The sequence below is a fragment of the Buteo buteo genome, chromosome 13 (assembly GCF_964188355.1).
Source record: "Buteo buteo chromosome 13, bButBut1.hap1.1, whole genome shotgun sequence".
Taxonomy (NCBI): domain Eukaryota; kingdom Metazoa; phylum Chordata; class Aves; order Accipitriformes; family Accipitridae; genus Buteo; species Buteo buteo.
The window spans coordinates 8,678,487-8,697,786 of record NC_134183.1 but is presented as its reverse complement, the minus strand read 5'-3'; the positions used below and the strand labels follow the sequence as shown (position 1 = coordinate 8,697,786).

The following is a 19,300-nucleotide window of genomic DNA, read 5'->3' as shown; positions in this document are numbered from 1 at the left end:
AGGCATTCTTCAAGAAAACGACAATCCCAAGTGAAGCATCCAGATTTTTTTCCTACCCATGTATTTCCAAGGAGCTTTCTCTGATTTGCTTAATTTTGTTTTTATATTGACTTGGGACTTGCACAGTGCTGTCTGGATTTAACAGGTGAAAAATTTAGCTTTTAACAGAACCTCCTGGTGCCCAGTGAAATCAGTGCAACTGCAACTAAGCAAAATCATTGCTGTTTTTCAACACCAATAACTCTGTCCAGTAACAATAAAACCTCTCTTCACAATAGATAAGAGCAACTTTGAGCTTAAAATGGTAAAAAGCTTCAACATAAACCCAAATCCTGCAGTTCTGAGGCAACATCTGAGAAGCAGGTTCTCTGACAGCTTTGGTATCTGTTAGTCTCTAATTTTGGATCACTTCTCATGGATGAGTTTTTCCTGGCACTAACAATGATCAGACACAACATTTGGCTCCACACATAGTAGCTGAACAGAAAGAAATGTTTAATTTTAAATAAAATAATCAAACTTGCCTTTTGGCTGCTGAGTCTTTCAGGTTGAATGGAACCAGTACTGTTCAGGATACCAAAGGAGGCAAAGGGCTTTGCCTTCTGTTTATTCAACAGAGCAGACTGCTGACCTGGGGAGGGATGTTGGAGGAACAGGTTAAAAATATGCTAATGAGAACAGTACTAGCTAACTGTATGTACAGATTTAATAAATTACAAAAATGTGTTTTCAGACAAAATGTGTTTCTTTCATGCATTGCTTTCAGTGGATCTCAAAGTAATGGGTGAAGTAGAATGAAGTACTCAAAAGACCTTAAATTAGTTGGATTTTGTCTTATTTGTAGCCTGACCTTTCTGGCTTTGCTCTGCAGTGTTCTAGGGCAGTCAACCCAGTCCCACAGCTATCCTTGCCTCTGCTGCTGCTCACAACCACAGGAAAAATAAAACCGGCAGAGAGGAAAGCTGTCTGTGGCACATTGCTCGGTAATATTATGGCTCATAAGCCAGCAAAAGCTGGTTGATCACTGCCAACAGCAGAGATTTAACAAGTGTTTGGCAGCAGAAGCTGTAATTCATAGAAGCTCTTTCTTTAAAACTGTTCCCCCTGGGTTTTTTGGAGTAGATAGTGATGTAACAACAAATGCTGTACTTCCTTGCTGTTGGTGAAGATATTGCATACTTTTTTTCATCTTGCTGCTGTTAGTGGTAGGTAATACCTGAATGCCACAACCTGGTATGACTTGCCGTGTCTTGTGGTCAGCAAACAGCGTTTAAACTCTGTCAAATGGCTCTGAATCCTCATTAGGACTCATCCATCTTTTGACAAAAAGTGATGGTACAATTTCCATGAGTGTTGAGCCTCTTCTGCTCGAGTAGAATTGATTTCCGTGTCAAGTAATGACACTTGTAAGCTACACCATTCTCCCTGAAGAGTACTGAAACGAGTGGTCTGTGACCATGGTTTCCAGTCTGATTTGAACAATGGACTGTTAGAAATGCCACCTTTTGGTGAAGACTTCAGAAGGAGCCTATGTTGCCAGGTGGACTGGCAGCATGCATGGTGAAAGCCACTGGTAGAGGGGTCCGCGTGTTATAAGATCTCAAAGGCAGGCACTTCCCCAGGGCTTTTCTGGAAGTAACGACTCAAGTACAAGCAAAAGAGGCAGGAGCAGGCCTGGCTTTGTCCTGTACCTGGCTTTGGTAAGTGTGAAGGTTCTTCAATTAGGGTTTTCAATTAGCTGTTTCCAGCAGAGGCTGCTGTAGTTGGATTTGCTAAATCTTGTCCCTTTGGAGCAGTGGTTACTAATTAAGTTCATCTAGTAAACTGTCCCAGGTGGGCTGCAGGCAACAGCTCCAGCAGGGCTGTGCCATGTGGCAGTGCCAGGTGGGGTATTCACGGCTTCTCCTGGGGGTCCCTGGACCCGGCCTGTACCTCCTCCTGCTGAGCTGGAAGAGGTGGCTGCCGGCTTACCTGGCACAAGGGCCGTACTCTTTGGAGCTGTAATCCCCCAGCGCCTGGACTCTGGCTGGTACCTTCTGCCTGAACTGGGTTCTGGGTGTCTGGAAAGGTGGACTGTGATTGCTCCTTATCAATTAAACAAGACAGGGCTGTGAAGCCCAGTGGGGCTGATTATTTGTGCCAAAGCCAGCCTGCTGTCTTTGAAGGCAAGTCTTGGGGTTAGCAAAAACCCCCGTCCCGGGCTGTCCTCGGGCACCCGGAGTCTCCCGCAACCTCCGGGGGGCGGTTTGCGGAGCCGTCGGGAGCCGCCGTGCCCCGGCTGCTGCCGGGGGGCTGTAGTTCCCGGCTCCCCCCCCCAGCCCGGCGGAGACTACATTTCCCATCGTCCCGCGAGGGGAGGGGACGGGAAGGGACGGGCCTTCCCGGGACGGGGCCTGCGGCTTCCCCGGGGCGGGAGCCCGGTGTGTTGCGGGCAGGGGGTTGCGGAGCTACGGGTGCGGGCAGGGGTCGGGGGCTGCCGGGGATGGCTGCGAGCGGGGGTCCGGGCCGGGATGCTGGGGGGGCAGGAGGGTACCGGGTGCCATGGCAACGGGATGCGGGGAGGTGGGGGGCCCAGCGGTCGGAAACCTGGGGGGCTTCTTTCATCCCGAGAGGTGGGTGCACCCCTCGTCTCCAGCACCGCTTCGTTTTCTGCGTGGGCCCCACGGCAGCAGCAGCCGTCCCGCTTGTTTGAGATCCCCCCCCCCCGGGTGCTCGGGACCCAAAGAGATGAGGTTTCCTGCCCCCCTTCCCTCCCCAGCCTCCCTGGGGTGTTCGCCAGACTTTGGGCACAGCACAACCTGTGGTATTTGTTCCCTCTCGGGTTATTTTGCAGAGCGATTTCTTGGTGCCGGTGTGATACTCCCCACGCAAACTGCTGCAGGAATGCAAGACTGTTTTGGGGAATGGGGGGGTGTTTTTAAGACTCAGATTGAGCCTCATTTAGAGTGGCTTGGAGAGGTCCGAGCAGCACGGAGCCAGCCTGGCAGGCTGCAGAGGGAAATTGTTTAAGAGAGGTGCCACTGGCTGTAACAGCAAATCAGAAAATCCTCCTCTCCCTGCAGGTAGGAGGTTGGTGTGGATGTGATCAAAGGCGTTGGATCCCCCTCGGCAACGCAGAGGTGGAGGTTGGAAAAATCTGTAAATGGACTTGCTGGAGCAGGGGAAGGCTGGCACGCCACGATGGTGAGTGTGATACGGTACTAAGGCAGGCCTGGGAAATCCAAATTTGATGCTCTGCCACCTGTTTGGAGGCAGAAGTGATGCCAAGGGCCGGAGGCTTCTGCCCAGCTGGCAGTCAGGAGGGACTGTGCTCGCTGGTGTCTCTAAAGTTGTCAATATCTCTGTGGTTCCCCTGCATTTCATGTGCCATTTCCCAAACAGCGTGAGCAGGAGGAGGGCTTCATTGTTGCTTATGGGATGCTCTGGAGAAACCTGCCTCTGGCTTTAGCGTGTTTTGAGAAAGTCCAGGTCAGACCTACTTCGTTTTCTAATGAGAGAATTTGTCTTTCTCCATAGGCTACAAAACCACAAAAGAGTTTAAGAGGTACGTACACTCACATGCTTTCCTTTCACTGTCCGTAGGTGCTTTGGTCTGCTGGGAATGCATGGGACAGAAGAGGGGGGACACTGGGATCAGGTGGCAGTCCTGGCTACTGAAATGTTTCAGGATCCTTGTGTGAAAGCTGTAGTTGAGCGAGTTGTGTCATTCCTGAACCAGAGATACTCCCTTGCCTCTCGCATCAAGTGGATTTGCTTATTGGGGTCCTATATTCCTTTCTTGTGGGCTTTCCCAAATCCAGGGGAGAATATATGCATTTATTTCAGTTTTTCTCCTCACCTAATCCCTAACTGCTTGTTTGGAGGCCTCTTGCAGCCCCTGATACTGAAGCAGTGCTTTTGGGGTTGCCCAGGGGCTCTGAGATACTGCGGGGTGAGAGCTCACACATTAAGTGCTGCCTGTGGCCGGTGACTAAGTGAGTAGAAAGCAGCTGGCTCACTTCATAAAGATATCCCATTTCTGACTAGGTGAAGACAGATCTTTTATCCACAAAATAGTGGATTGAGACCTGGGCGTTCTTTCTAGACCAGCAAGAAAGGCCTTGTGCTGATGATGCTTGAGACCAAGCCTTTATTCTTGGGGGATTTCAAAAGTGCAAGCCATGTTGAAATTGGGAGCTTTTTTACACCTGCTTGGTGGGCTCACCTGCCTCAACACCTTTAATTTGTCTCATTTCAGGCTCTGTTGATGATGTGCTTGCTGACCTCCTGCGATCTGATGGTAAAATGAACCTTCTTTGCAACTGAAAGGGCAGCATCCATGTATTCTTACTCCCCTCCTGGGAGCAGGAGGTGCTGGTGCAACAGCCATTGATCTCCAAGGGGCTCCAGTTGTGAGCGGGGGATGAACCAGGCAGCAGAGCGGAAAGCAGGGCATCCCAGAGTCAGAGGCCACTGTATAGGCTGGACATCAGGTCGGGGAGGCGAAGTGAAGTCCATCTCCGATTAAAAGCCTCTGCAGCTCACAGGGAGACAGCAAATCCCCCTTTGGAGTGCCTAGAGTAGGAATATGCCTGCATCTATGAACCTAATCTCTCCCTGTCTTGTTTCCAGATGAAGCCCCTGTTACATCTGCCAGAGCTTCTCAGCTGGCTGGGGGCAGCAGTGGGAGACCCCGGGGCACCAGCTCACAGGCCAGCAAGAAGTGAGTGCTTTTCAGACATAGGCTCTCCCACTTGGAGATCTTTATGTGCTCCCCAAGTCCTTCTGACCTGCCCCATCCTCGGCTTCTCCACCTCGCTCCCTGCCCCGATAGCAATTGCCTGGGAAGGCGAGTTACCTGCGATGCCTTTGGGAACTGGGAGCCCAGAGCCTGAAGCTTTCCAGCAAGAGTTGGGTGCCCCCAGCCCCACACATCTTCGTAAATCTCCCTTATGACAGTTGCTTGCTTAAATATAGCAGTGCTAGCTCTACTGTCTTTCATCCCAGTGCTATTCTAGCCTCATTTTCTGTTGTATGATGTGGCTGCCATGGTGTGTCCCTGTGGTCCCCTCCACCTCCCACCATCTGGCCTGGCTGTCCCCAGGGCACCCTTGCTGAGCTCACATGTGGTGCTGCTAACCCCCGGCTTGTGTCACAGGTCCTTTCTAGAGGATGATTTCTTCAGCAAACTCCCTGCAGAGGACATCAAAGCTGCAGAGGTGAGCCCAGATTTCCGGAGAGACCCTGGGTGTCCCGAGGGCTGGGGCTGAGCCGAGCCAAGATTGCCCCTGGTGTCACCCCATCCAAGTCAGCAGTGGGATAACAGGGATGAACTGTGAAGTTTGAATGAAGACATAACCCCTCTCCAGCATCCCTGTGGGGTGGGGAAGATGGGACAGGGGAGTGGGTGGATGGTGGGAGAGGGGCTTCCAGGTGCCCTGGATCAGATGGAGCAAAGCCAGGGGGGCATGTGCTGCTGCAGCCCAGCCTTCCTGGGTACACTTTGGGCAAAGCAATGGCCTTGGGTTTCCTGATGCTTCTCCCAGAGGCAGCAGGACCTCAGCAAAGGAATCAAGGCACGGGGTTTCCAGCAAGGGGGCCACCAGGAGGAGTTGGGCATGTATTCTTCCATTCCATAAAATGAGGAAAACCAGGGGCTGGAGCGTGGAAGTGAGGGGCGAGGAGTTTCTGAAGGCTGCTTGTCTCCGATCTCTGCCCTCCTTGGCATGCAGGGATCCAGTGCCTCCGACGCACTGAGACATTAGCAGCACTCACCCTACTCCCATCCTCATCCTATTGCTTTCCAGGACATGGACGACATGGAAGCTGATCTCCTGGGAATATTGAAACGCAATTCTGGGCCAGGGAAGACAACCGTGAAAGGTCCTGGGAAATGTGACTCTGCGGGAGGAGCAGTAAAAACCACAGGGAAGGTGCTAGCTCCTGAGAAAGGTAACAAGGAGATCCTGCTCTTCTCTTCATAGCCTGGTTCCAAATGAGCAGGGGGTATTTTCTTCCAGGATAGGGAACAAAAAGTGGATTGGTTCCCTAAAATCCTTTTCCTGGTCCTTTCTGGGGCTGTCCCAGACACAACATGTTATTCTGGCCGTGTGTTCTTCCTTGGGAGATCCCTGGCCTCGCTTCTTGTCATGGTGGGGTAACATCAGCAGCAACAACGACCGGACTGCAGCCTCCCACCAAACACCATTTGGCCATTCCCTGCTGCAGGTCAAAGACCAGGGATCTGCTTGATCTGTGTGGAAGGAGAGCCAGAGGGGTTCCATGCCAGTCTCCAAACTGCCTTGCTCTTCCCCAGACCCTTTTCTCCTTCTCTGCCTGCACGGAGGCCCTTCTAGAGAGATTCCCACCCTGTAGGGCTGTGGGGGGCCTGTGTGTCACAATATGTGCTTTTAGAGGGCTGCTGCCAGAAACGTGACCTTCAGCCGGGTGGGAGAGGGACATCTCTGCAGCACCTTGTCTCTGAGAGCCACGGCCTCTCTTTCTAGGAGAGTCTGTACCTATGATGGAGAAGAAGCCACTCTCATCCCCCCCTGCTTCCCGACAGTACAAGAAATTTAACTTTGAAGGTAGGACGTTGCTTCACTTCAGGACATAGATGCATGGGGGCAGCTGAGGACTCTGCTCTTGCTCTTTGCCCATAGCTTGCCTGTTCTGTTAACTGAAGGCTTGGCTGGTTAATGATATACAGTCCTTCACCCCTATGATGCAGGTGCAAATCTAATACTTGAGGGGTGACCAAAGGAAAAAAAATATAGCTCTGTGTTTGAGTCCCTCCCCAGGACAGGGCTGGGAGACATTTCCTGGGGGCATTTGCATTTTCACATGTGCTTTGTTTTTTAAGGACTGACTGTAACACTTGGGAGCCCTTGTGTCAGGGGGGATTCTGTCCAGCATCAAATCGGGGGCGGGGGGTGGGGGGGGGGTATGCAGTTTCCTGGCACAGCTGAGATCTGGTTGTTAAACCCTGTGCTTTAACTAAGATCAACATCTGTTAAATCACTAATGGGCTTTAAGTGATTTAGGTGGGCTTCCTTCTCCCCTTTTTCTTTGCCTAAACACTGTTCAAGCGTTAAAGCACCCAAATTTTGACTCATTTTCTTCTAGGAGAAAGAAAATGTGGAAAAACTGAACAGAAATGTAACTCTTGAGTGTTTGAAGTTCAGGGAGACTCAAGGGTATCCCAGGTCCCTGCAGAACCTGCCTTCATGGCTTTGGGCAGATATGGTCTCCTGTTCCCATGTGCACATGGTGGGGAATAGTGCTTAGCTTAGTGCAGAATTGTTCTTCTAAATAACATTGGTTTTGTTTGTTTTTATCATTATTCTCCTTCTCTGCCCCTACGGGGTAATTCCCAGATTTAGATGATCCTTTGGCAGGGCTTTTATCTGATGAGGAGCAGGATGCTCCCAAGAAACCAGCTCCAACAGGCACTAGAAGCAGCTCTGAGAAAAAAACAGAACAGAGCAAAGAGAAAGGTAAGCAGGGTTGCTCAGTGCATCCTCTTTGTATTAAATGAATCAGCAGCCTGGATTAGTTTATGTGAGGTCCAAACTGATAAAATCGAAAACCACCTAGTCCCATCTCTTATTAACTGATATTGTCATTTATAGAGCAACTTGGTAACGGGGTTAATTGTGGCACAGGTCACTGAGTGCTTGATATTTCCAGTGTGCCACAGGTTACAGAACTGACCTTTCCCTTCTGGGAATGGAGGCTCAGTTCTTACCTTTGACCTCATCCAGCCTGTTCTACACATTGCCAAATGAGAATAAGTTTTCTGGGTCAGGATTGGGGTGGCTGAGAGTATCACCGGTCTATGCCAAACCACAGCTGGGGCACCCTCTGGATGGGATCTAGCTGCCCTGTGGCTGTGTTACAGGCACTTACGCTCTTGTTCCTGCTGCAGAGATGCTAATGGGTCTGATAGTCCCCTAAAATAGCCTTTCGCCCCAATAAATCCACTCTGGACACAAGCAGCAGCTGGTGGATTAGGGCAAGGACTAAGATGCATCAGTGGAGCAGGGACTTTGGGCGAAGGGGGACAGGAATTATCTGATTGGAAACTTGCAAAGCTAAAAAAGCCCTTGGTGTTAACCAGAGCTGGAAACCCCAGTGTTGGTGACAGCAGTGTCCCATCAGTGGACGCATGGCCACAGACCAGCCAGTAGTGCATTGCCACTTTGTCACTTCCTGTGAGATTTGGTCACTGAAAAGAGTTATTTAAAAATTACTTGTAAATGGTCCTGAGAGATAAAAGCAGGCAGGGCTGCTTTGATCTGTTGTTAAAAAAAAAAAAAAGCCCTGATCAAACCTCCTATCATGTGTGATCCCATCCACAGAGCCACCCCCACCCCAGACGCCCCTGCACACTGTGAAGCCAGTCCGGAGGAGGGAGGAGCTCATGTTTGAAGATGATGGTGATGACCTGATGGATGCACTGGGATTTGGCAATGGCCCAAAAGGAGATGAGAAGCAGGGAAAGGCGGCAGAAGAGTAAGGGCAATGAAGAGGCAGTGGGAGTGAAGCAGGGGATGGCTTGTATGTTGAGATGGTGCCACCATGATGGGTGGGGGATGCTGGAGCTTCTGCCTGTGGGTCCCAGAAAGGGGCAAGGGCAGCCTTATTTCACAGAGAAGAGCCAGAGCAGCCTGGCAAGGCTGTGTGATGAGGGACAGCCCTACCTCTCGGAGAAACCCATCTGCTGCTGTGTCCCCCACAGAGAGGAGCTCCGGCCAGCCCGCTCCAAGCTGGACGAGTTGCTGGGACGAGGCTCTGTGGCCAAAATCCTGGAACAGCCAAGCATGGGACAGCACAGGGAGTTCAAACTGGATAAGAAGTACCAAAAGCAGCCAGGTGAGCACAGCTGGGGATGCGGGGAAGGTCTGCAGAGGTGACAGAGTTGGCGTGGGAAGGCAAGACTGATTTCTAATGCCCTTGCAGGGAAAATACCCTTTCTGTAGTGGTGAACAGGGTTGCTAATGGGCTTTCAGTCAGCGCTGGGACAGGGGGAAGGTGGCTAATGCAGAAGTGGCATACTCTGCCCTCGTGGCAGCCTGGGAGCATTTGCGCAGTAGCCGTAACTCAATTGCCTTTGAACGTGGGCTGATTCCCAGCAAAGAAGCTTTTCCCAGCCACACTGAGGAGGCACGTCACAGGTTTCTGGGGAAGATGTTTCCAGCTGTGTTTTCCCAGAGGCAGCAATCCCAGTGGGAACTGCAGGGGAGGAGGAGGGCTGGTGTCTTTGCAGGCAGCTGCTCTTCTGGGCACTGACTCAAGGCTGCTTGTCTGAACAGAGAAAGAAGAGGGTCGGGACGAGGACGATTTTGTCTTTGGAGCGTACCAGCCCACAGTGGCATCCACGCCTGAGGGCCGGCTGGCGAGGAGGCAGTCTGTGAGGTATTGTGCTCTGTGTGTATCTGTATCTCCAGCCACCAGCCGCGCTGCCCCTGTGGCAGAGCAGGCAGGGTCCCCGGGGTCCCCTCGTAGGCAGGTATGACACTGCTTCTCCTTGCAGCAGGTTTTCAGCCGAGAACAGCAGTGAACCAAAACCAGAGCCCCACTCCAGACCTCCTCCTCCAGCCCGCCGGAGCCCTGTGCGGGGCAGCAGGGCTGGAGGTGACTGGCTGGGCTTGAAAGATGAGGATTTTATGGATTCGGAGCAGACGTCTCCAGCAAAGGCCAGTCCCGTGGTGAGCTACACCAGCCCTGCCGCAGCCGGGCAGCCTGGCCCCACCAGCCAGCTCCCAGCTGCAGAGGAGGCAGCGGCTAAACCCGAACCGCTGGAGGAGGAGAACTGGCTGAGCGCTGCCTTGTCTCGCAAGAAAGCCCAAGCACAGGCAAAGGCCCAGGAGAGAAATGCCAAGCCCTCGGAGGCCCCAGGCGAAGGGCTGGATCCCTGCTCTCCTGTCAGGTAAAGGCATGGTTGATGGCCCCAGTGCTCTCATCTGCTCCATGTGTAGCTGCTCCAGCAGGGCCTCTCAGAAACCCTCAGCTCAGATTTAATTAATTTTAAGCACTGTCTTGTCTCGGGTTGGGGTAATAATGTGGAGCTTTCTCCCACTGATCCAGCCCACAGTCCCATCACACCTCTGGGCTCTCCTTCCAGTTATGGCCAAGATTGCACACACTGCCTCGGGTCCTGCGGAGCTGTCCTGGATCAGCACACCCCCACAAGCTCCCCCTGTACTCCTCGTTCCCACCTTCATTCCCCTTCATTCCTCCTACTACCGGGCAAACCACCTCCTCCAGCTGAGTTTACATGGATGCAGGTTCAGACTTGGGCCATTTGAATGGGACTCAGAAGTGAATTGCAGACAAACAGCCGTTTGTCGTGGGCCGGGGTGTGTTAGCTGGGGCTGCTGCTGCCCTGGGGAAGGGGGTGGATGCAGCAAGGAGGAATGCCAGTGGTGGAGGTTTTGAGGCATCTTTGCTCCCTTTGCAGCCAAAAAGCTGAATCCTGCCACAGCTGAGTGGGACAGAGGCTTTCAGCTGCGTGGCAGGAACTGGTGTTTGGGGGAAAGGATCTTGGTTTTCACTGCCTCCTCGGCTCTTCCACATACGATGCGTTTTGCTTGCAGCCAACCAGCCACCTCCACAGGAGCACCACAGCAGGCAGCTGCCCTGCAGGACAAGGCAGCGAGTGCAGATGGCTCTGGGTAAGGTCTCCTTCACCTTTCAGGCATCCTTCATGGGAGAGGCATCCTGCAGAAAGCAGCCGTGTGTGTGAGATGAGGGAACGGGGTGGGCTGGGACCTCTGTAACTGGGAGGAAAGGCAGCTCTGAAGGATTGTTGGGCTCTTGTCTATTTGATCACAGTGGGACAGCCAAGCTTTAAAGAAATGCCAAGCAGGATAATGTCTGTGCACCTCTCCCTGAGCTGTGACACCGCTGTGCGTCACTTGTGTCTCTGTGCCCACACAGGCAGCTGATCCCTTGGCTCAGCCCTGCGAAACGAGCCTCAGCTCACCCGTCCGAGGCTGCGAAGGCGGATCCCTCCAAAGATGCCAGCACCCTGGGTGTGTTTCGTGTGGTTGTACAATTTGGGCAGCAGTATGCAGAGAGGGTCGCCCTGTCCTAAAAAAAAAAAAAAAAAAAAAAAAAAGGCAGGAGCCACAGCATCACCCTTGGCCATGTGAATGCTGCCCAGGCTTTGACCGGCCATTGTCGGAGTGGGCTGCCAAGCTGCAGGATCTCACCATCCCCATTTCATGGCATGGTGGGGACATCGTGCTGGGGCACACTGAGCTCCACGGTGCTGCCTTTGGGGTTTCAGAGGGCTGCAAGGGACTTGCTCTCTCTGAGCAATGGGTGGGCGTAAGTTCGTGCTGTCCCTTCTCTCTCCCCCTTCCCTCCTGCTGCCCCCACATTTGTCCCACTAGTGCTGTGTACTGGAAGACCACCTCCTGCCCTGGGCTGAGGCTGTGCACCAGTTCAGAGGCCATTGAAAGTGGTTTAGGGGACCCAGCCTCCTCCCTAGGTGATGGAGATGGAGGAGGAGCTATGCTTTGCCCCCACACCTACGCTGTAGAGCAGAGTCCCACCGTTGTGTGTGTGGTGGGGTAGGTGTGCAGGTATGGACAAGCCAGTCTGACCTTCCATCCCCATCACTAGCCTCCAGAGCGGAGCAGGACCCTTCTTGCTCTGCCCAGGAGACCCAGGCCCTCATCCTTCTGGGAGGGGATGCTTCCCATTGCCATATCTGAATCACGGATTTGTTTAATTTCCAGTCCCCACATCCTTGTTCCCAGGAGAGAAGGAGACGCAGACCCCTGCCCCGCTTGCTCAGGTAGGTCTGCTGGGCCTGTGCCCCTGAGAGGTGCAGGATCAGGGTGGTGATGGTCAGCCCTCCCATGCTGACTCACCATCACCCAACTCTCTCCATGCTTCCTGGGCAGGAGGAAGGATGTGTCCCACTTTGCATCTCTGGGAGCCTGTGTTCACAGAGGCAAAGTGTTTGGAGAGCCCCAAGATGCCACAAGTTGTATTTATCAGGCCAAAGCACGTGTGCTATGGATGCTTTGTAAATCATGTGCATTTACAACTCTGCGTTGTCTGAACAGCATTTACATAGTTCCCCAGACTTATATATATAATATTAATTAGACAACAGAGGCTGCAGTTGGTAAAGGACTTCTTCAGCTGTTTTTCCCCAGTATGGTGGTGAAGACGTTCTGAGATTTGTTTCTAGACAACTGAAGGGGAAGCAGAACCTCTGACAGAGAGGGCAGCTCTTGCTTGGTCTTTGAAGCCTCCATCTCTCACCTAACTGGGCCTCCTCACCCTGCCCTGGTGGCAGGACACACACTGTCTCCCAGAGGATTCGGTCTTAGCCTTGAGTCTGTCCCCAGAGAAGTAAGAGCCCAGCATGCTTGTGTCTGGGGTAGGGGCTACTGGGAATCACCTGGGAAGAAGGGACCCAGGCCAGCAGTGGGGCTGGAGAAGGGTAGAGGAGGGACTGCAGTAGGCTGGGGATGGATCGCCATTCCCAGGCTAGGAGGAGATGTTCTCCCCAGGGCTTTACCTCCCTGAGAGCGTCCCTGTGTCTCTGCAGGTTACCACACCCAGGGCACATCTCCAGCCTGCCCCGCAGCTGCAGGTGAGGCATGTGCCTTCGTTTGGAGGCTGATGGCCACACCACAAAGCCACTGATCCTGAAGGGCCTCGATCTTCTCTCTCCATCCCTATAGGCAGAGTCCCCAGCCCTGGGCTTGCTGCATGAGAGGAGGCTGGGGGCTCCCACAGCCCAGCTGTATGAGGATGCATCAGGCTGTCAGGCAGCACTGCTCAGTGCCCAGGCCCGAGTGGCAGAGCTGGAGAGCCAGGTGAGCCCTGTCACCTGCTGGATGGGGGATCATGGGTGACCCAGGGGGAGGAGAAGGGGCCATGCCCACTCCACATAGCATCAGGGTGACAGGAGAGAGGAGAAACCTTCCTGTCCAGAGATGCCTATGGCCACCAAGTGCTGCTGTAGGAGCTCTGTCCCTGGGACAGCACAAGGACCTTCTCCCTGGGTGCCTGGCAGGTCCGGACGCTGGAGCTGGAGCGGACACAGCACAAACTGTTGCTGGAGAGTCTCCAGCAGCGGCACCAGGAGGACCTGGATCTCCTTGAGAGCGCCCACAGGTACCAGGCTCTTGCCTGTGCTCCCCTCCTCTGTCAGGTCCTTGCCTACAGCCCTGTCCATCCCCTGTGGGGTGGGAGTGCTGGAGCACTTCCCAAATCCATCCCTGGGGTGGGCAGGCATAGAGCTGTGTCGATGTAGACCTGGTGGAGGCAGAGAGCAGCCCCATGGGTGAGCCAAGGTGGGGGTCCACTCTCACCAACACTGTCCCATGGGTGACAAGGAGGAGGGGCCAGTCCCATTGCCAGCATGTCCCTAACGAGGGCACCACACTGGGCAGTAGAAGGAGGGTTCATGGCTCAGACTGCCGAGAGTCTGCGTGTTTCCCCATGCACACAGTGACACTGATCTGCTCCTAGATCCCTGTGTGCCCTTTGGGTAGAGAGTGCTGGGTATTGCCATGAAAGCAACACTTCTTCCTTGCTGTGACCTCTCCGGGCAGGAGCCGGGTGAAGGTGGTGGAGGAGACCTTCGGGCAGCGGGAGGAGAGGCTGCGGCGGGAGAAGGAGCAGCTGGCGGCTCAGCTCCTGTCACAGAGCCAGGAGGCAGAGCAGGCACGGGCAGAGCTGCTTGCACAGCACCAGCAGCGTCTGGCAGCGCTGGAGCAGCAGAGCACACTGGAGCTGGAGCGGCTGCGAGAGCTGCAGAGGTGAGAATGGCACGAGCAGCTCGCATGTGGGGCTAGTACCTCCAGTCTCGGCAAAGGAACCAGGGAATGGTTTGGGGACGTGGTGAAAGGAGAAATCACACTCCAGAAGCACTGGGTTGTGGGCAGCTGGATGGCTTTTGGAATGGGGATTTGCTTTGTAGGTGGACACAGGGAGATCTGGCTGGAGGCATCATTTCAGAGTGAATGCATTGTATTTTGAAAGATGCTGAACCCAGTGTTTTATTTCCACCAAATCCCTTTTATTCAGGTCAGTGAGTCACTGATGTCCAAATAGTTTGGGTCAATGAGAAATCGGTTTCTGGTAGAGAAGCCCATAACCCCCAAATGTTGTCCATTGCAAATATGGATGCCTGTCAGTGAGATGCCCCATGACAAACCATCATGCCAGCTCAGGTTCTCAGAGGTGCAGGGACCTGGTTCTCAGCGCCACGACCAAGCCTCTTCCATGGTGCCCATCACGGCGAGCACTGGTTTGTAACAGCCTATGGTGGGCTCCTGCCCCATGTCCCACAGAGTGTCTGTCCAGGAGATGCGCAAAGACCATGAAGAGCAGCTCCAGCGGCTGAAGCGGCTGAAAGACCAGGAGATTGATGCGGTGACCAGTGCCACTTCGCACACCAGGTACCAACAGCCAGCATCATATCCCCACATTGGTCCCTGACCATGGTGTTCCCTGTTCTATGGGGAACCAGCCTCAGACCATGGCAACAGGGGCCATCCCCTCTCCCACCTGCTGCCTCGAGGGATGCTGAGCTGTTTAATATCTGTCAGTACTCCCCTAAGCAGCAGCTACATCTTCCTACTGCTCTGCTATGACCCAGATAGGTTTGGGGCAGGCCTGCCCAGCCTTTGGCCCACCACACATCCTCCTCTCCATCACAGTGTGATGGCATGTGTCCCATAGGGGTGAACCTCCCCTTGCTCCTCTCCACAGGTCTCTGAATGGTGTCATCGAGCAGATGGAGAAATTCTCCAGCGACCTGCACGATCTCTCACACAAAGTGGAGGCCACGCACCACACCACCTCCCAGGAGCTGGCCATGGGGGCACGGCAGCGGGACAAGCAGCTCAAGGGTACGTCTGCTATTCCTCTGCACTGGAACGGCTGCGGGGTCTCCCCCGGGGCTCGGGACACCCAGAAAATGGGGAGAAGTTGCTCCAAGTCAGCCAGAGGCTGGGAGCTTTGCCTGCCTTGGTCATTGGACAGCTCAGGGTCTCCTCTTTACAAAACAGTGTCCTGGGGATGTGCAGAAGGTGATGATCACAAACGCATGCAGTTTTTCCATTAATATGGTGTGGAGAGAGGGGGGCTTCCCACCTCAGGCTCTTCGTGACACTACTGCTGCCTCTCCCCAGTGCTCCAGGACAGGCTATCGCAGCAGCAGAGGGACATGGAGGAGGAGCGGAGCCGACTCCAGGAGGTGATCGCTAAAATGGAGGCCAGGCTGGGTGAGCAGACTCGGCTGCTGGAGCAGGTGAGCCCATGCTGTGTCCTTGGCCCGGGTCAGCCCTCCTGTCTGGATATGGGGCATATGTCTTGCCCACGGGAGGTCCCTGGCCTAGAGCCTGTGAATGGCATCTGTCCCTCCTCTGTGACTGAACCCAGGAGCGATGGAGGGCAACGGCAGAGCAATCCAAAGTGGAATCACTGCAGCACTCGCTGGAGGAGCAGCGGCGAGTCATGACCCAGCAGCTCTCCATGGAGCGAGCAGAGCTGGAGAGGGCGAAGGTGAGATGGGGCAGACACAGACATGTCCAGGTGCTTTTCACATGTCTCGTGAGCCTGACCGGGGCTGCACTGCAGTGTGTGGTGGAGGAAGGAGCTAGATGCTGGGCTGCAGCATCCTTCCTCTGCCCTCTCTCTCCTCAATCCCACACCCAGTCGCACGGTGAATCACAATCAGACCAACCCTCTGGCACGTGGATGCAAGAGGCTGCTGTGCGTGTGCATGATGCATGCTGGTTCCTGAGGAGCGTGGGGCCAGAGTTCTCCATGCAGGGTTCACGCCAGGTGCAGTGGGCTTGAACCAGCCTCTAGATGTGTGGAGTTTAGTGGCAGGATGGGTTAAAGGAGAAAAATCCTACAGCGAATGGGACTTAGTGCTTTCTCTCTCCCTCTCTTGTGATGCTCTCCAGAGTGCTTTGCTGGAGGAGCAGAAGTCGGTGATGCAGAAGTGCTCGGAGGAGCGACGGAAGCTGGCAGCTGAGTGGGCTGAATTTCACACCCGGCAGCAGCTGAGCAAGGAGTGGATGGAGCGCGACATGGACCGAGTCCTGCAGATGGACTCTCAGAGAGAGGGCACCATCATGAGCCTGGCCAAGGTACCACAGTGGAGCCCCTTCCTGTGGCCTCCAGCACTGCCTGGCAGGCTCACAGATGGGTCCTGCCCACAGGGGAGACGTTCAGCACTGCCTTCAGGTGTTTAAGACAGAGATGTCACTCTGGGTGGTGAGAATCAGGCTGTTCTAGGAACAGCCTCCACCAGCCTGTTTTAGACGATGACTGAAGGATCAGTCGCCTCTGTCTCTCCCCTTTGCCTGTGAGGAGTTTGGGCAGCCAGACCAGGCGTAGCTGCCTCCATTGTAAGTCTGGTGAGAGGAAACCCCCGTGGTGGGTTAAGCAAAACCTCCCCATGCCATGGGGACATGTTCAGAGCCAGTTCTGCTCCCCCCTGGGGCTGTCTAGAGGGGATATGTGGCACAGACAGTGCAGCAGAGCTGCATTTTTAAGGGCTACCAGGGTGGAAAATAACCATTTAGGCTGGGTATTTCCACTGCTGACAAACTGCTGTGCCTTGAGCATGTTTTAGGGTGTGCAACATGATGAGGGGTTCCGTCCTTTCTGGGGAAGGAGTGTGTGTGTGTCTGTACAATCCCAGCTCTGCCAGCCCTGGTCCCCAAGGGTGGGTGGATGAGGGCACTGCTTGACTACCTGGTGATGTTGCTCTGCACCCCAAACTGGCACACATGAGAAGCTCAACAGGGGCAGATCTCTCCCGTCACTTGGGAAGATGTGAGATAGTGTCCAGGACAGGGCAGATAATGCACTGGTTTCCTCTGTGCCCATCCTAGGAGCAGGCAGAGCTGAAGATCCGGGGCCGTGAGCTGAAAGCCAAGGAGGAGCAGCTGGCGAGGGACAGGGAGCTGCTGGATGAGGCCTGGCAGGAGCTGAGGCTGGAGAAGGAGAAGGTGAACGGGCTTGCGCTGCGCATCCGGCAGCAGGAGGAGGAGATTAAAAGCATGACCAAGGTAAGCAGAACATCTGCACTGCAATTCACAGCTGTACACAAGCTGGCAGCAAAGCTGGGGTTTCACAGCCCTCCTAAAGTTGTGAGTCCTCATCTTGTCCTGGGAGGGACTAAGGGGATGCACAAAGGAGCCTTTCCCCAGGGCAGCGAGGGTCTTTGTCCCCAGCCTCCCCAGCTGCTCTTCCTTGCAGCTCTCATCCCAGAAGCATGAGGAAGGGGAGCGAGCCCTGCGTGAGGCATGCAGGATAGAATCTGAGCACCAGACCAGGCTGCAAGTCATGCAGCAGCACTTGGAGCAGCTGAAGCAGCAGGAACAGTGTCTGCACCAGGCAAATACCCCCTCACCTTCCCTTCCTGGCCTGGGGCTGCCATGCCAAGGGCCTGAACCTTTGCCAAGAGCTTCTCTCTCCCTTTCTCCTGGGGACGGGGCAGGAGCGGCTAAGCATGGCTCACCAGAGGAGACAGCTCGAACAGCTTCGTGAGGAGCTGCCCAACAACCGCATGAAGCTGCTGACTGCAGACCAGGACCTCAGTGCCCCTACAAAAGGCCTCCCCAGCATGCTGTGTAAGGATTCCTGCATGCTGCTGATGGGAAGGGACATGCTGGGGGGCAGCTGCACTTGCATTCCACTTTTCAGGAGGCTTGGGATGTTCCTGGGTGCTGTTTTAGTTCCCCTGTATATGAACTTCAGATGTGAGTTGGCTGCCTCCTCCCCTGAAGGAGCTCAGTGGAGCTCTCTGAGCCAGGGCAGTACCAGGAGGGGGGAGAGGAGGCAGGAAGGGAGAGGCAGGTGGGTTAAAGCCTGTTTGCACTGCGAGGTTGGGGAGGACAATGTTGCAGGGACATGCAGGCAGCAAAAAAAAGGGATGCTCTGTTGTCTCCGTCTGCAGTTCCTCTTACAGTGGCAGCATCACACAGTCAGGCTTTTGTTCCAGGCTTTCCGCCTCCTGTCAGGGTGCTCCCTCAGCACAGCCCGGGGGGTAGCAAGGAAACCCTGGCCATGGCTGGCCCCACCGAGCTCTACGCCAAACTGCTGCTGTTGAAGCACAGGGCCCAGCAGGTGAGCCATGGGAGTCCGGGGCTGGAAGGCGCTTCAAACCAGCTGGGTGGGAGCAGGGCTGGGTGAAGCCTGATTTGAGCCTGATAGCCACAGGCTGTGGGGTGTCTCCTAAATAATTACTGAGCCACTGGGCTGGGCAGGCTTGCAGAAGCCATGGACGCCTAGAGGAGTGATACCAGAAGCAAGGATGGATGGATCCTCACAGCTTGTCTCGGGTTCATTGATAATATCCTTGGCTTGATGGGGTTACCCCTCTCCTCACCCTGTCCCTGGGTGGGAGAAGCCAGCTCTGCTGGGCTCTGGTTTCATGATGTCCCCATCCTCTCCTATCAGCCCCCTGCTTCTCTGCTGGGTCCTTGCCCAGGCAGGGATGCTCTTTGAGGCTTCCTCTGTGGGTCTCGCTCAGAGTGTGAGGTTATGGGCTCTGGGGGGGAAGCCCATACACCCCAGGGGGTATCATGGATGGGTACCTGCCCACCGCTGACTGCATGAAGGAGGGTTTGTGATACTTCCCTCGCTCATGAGTGACACCATGGACTGTGACCCCATTTCTGTGGCACGCTGATATCCATCCCATCCATCCCTCTCTTCTCAGGACCGTGATTTCTTAGAGGATGAGCAGTTCTTCCTGGAGACCCTGAAGAAAGCATCCTACAACACTTCATCTCTGTCAATCTGAGGAGGTGGCATCCCCACACACTACCCACGGGACAGCTGTGTCCGTCCTCACAGGAGCCTGCTGTGCCCTCCACATGGGGGAGGAAAACAAACAATAAATAATCCCAGTTCTCAGCTGAGGAACCGTCCTTCTCTTTAAAAACAATCTTGGAGTGTGAAATCCATCCCCACGGGCTGTGAAGCCACAGTTTGTCTGGCCTCCATCCTGCAGGGCACTGCTGGGGGGCAGTTGCCCTGGTAGGGGGGATTCAGTTGGCCATGCTGCGGTCTCTTGGACGGGCAGCTGCCTGCCGCTGGGCCGTGACAACCAAAGGCGTTAGGGAGGATCACAGAGGTTTGGCCAGGGTTCAGCAGCACCCCGAGGATGTCCCACAGCTCACAGGCAACTCCAGCTTTTCCTTTTTCTGAAGAAATTTGGCTGTTGTGCTGAGCTTTACCTCCCCTCCCTCCTGCCCCGGGGTGGCAGCAAGGCCTCTCTGCTCCCTTCAGCGGGATCTGCCCTGGGGACAGAGCAGCAATGGCG

General features: G+C 54.5%; 1 protein-coding gene across 3 annotated transcripts; it reads left to right on the top strand.

The window, feature by feature from the left end:
- The first annotated feature begins 893 nt into the window (after positions 1–893).
- On the top strand, positions 894–18,923 carry FBF1 (Fas binding factor 1). Of its 3 annotated transcripts, none has more exons than XM_075044564.1 (30): positions 894–1,700; positions 3,063–3,183; positions 3,517–3,544; positions 4,238–4,279; positions 4,612–4,702; positions 5,138–5,198; positions 5,787–5,931; positions 6,486–6,566; positions 7,356–7,475; positions 8,340–8,493; positions 8,720–8,853; positions 9,294–9,396; positions 9,515–9,910; positions 10,578–10,655; positions 10,921–11,015; positions 11,727–11,785; positions 12,551–12,595; positions 12,687–12,821; positions 13,022–13,122; positions 13,563–13,769; positions 14,304–14,411; positions 14,725–14,864; positions 15,147–15,265; positions 15,397–15,519; positions 15,927–16,112; positions 16,863–17,039; positions 17,230–17,367; positions 17,471–17,603; positions 17,930–18,099; positions 18,695–18,923. In XM_075044564.1, the coding sequence occupies exons 2-30, from the start codon at positions 3,181–3,183 to the stop codon at positions 18,776–18,778; spliced, it is 3,456 nt and encodes a 1,151-aa protein (XP_074900665.1). In that variant the 5' UTR covers positions 894–1,700; positions 3,063–3,180; the 3' UTR covers positions 18,779–18,923. The 3 variants fall into 3 exon arrangements, with proteins under 3 accessions (XP_074900665.1, XP_074900667.1, XP_074900666.1); XM_075044566.1 differs by lacking the exon at positions 894–1,700 and adding an exon at positions 2,376–2,420; XM_075044565.1 differs by lacking the exon at positions 894–1,700 and adding an exon at positions 2,384–2,453.
- Positions 18,924–19,300: the final 377 nt, after the last annotated feature.

What these genes read in the sequence shown, in the direction of transcription:
- FBF1 (XM_075044564.1), top strand. An exon ending in AGAACAGAGCAAAGAGAAAG is followed by an intron (nt 7,476 to 8,339) that starts GTAAGCAGGGTT and finishes TCCCATCCACAG; the next exon opens with AGCCACCCCCACCCCAGACG. An exon ending in GCGAGTGCAGATGGCTCTGG is followed by an intron (nt 10,656 to 10,920) that starts GTAAGGTCTCCT and finishes GTGCCCACACAG; the next exon opens with GCAGCTGATCCCTTGGCTCA.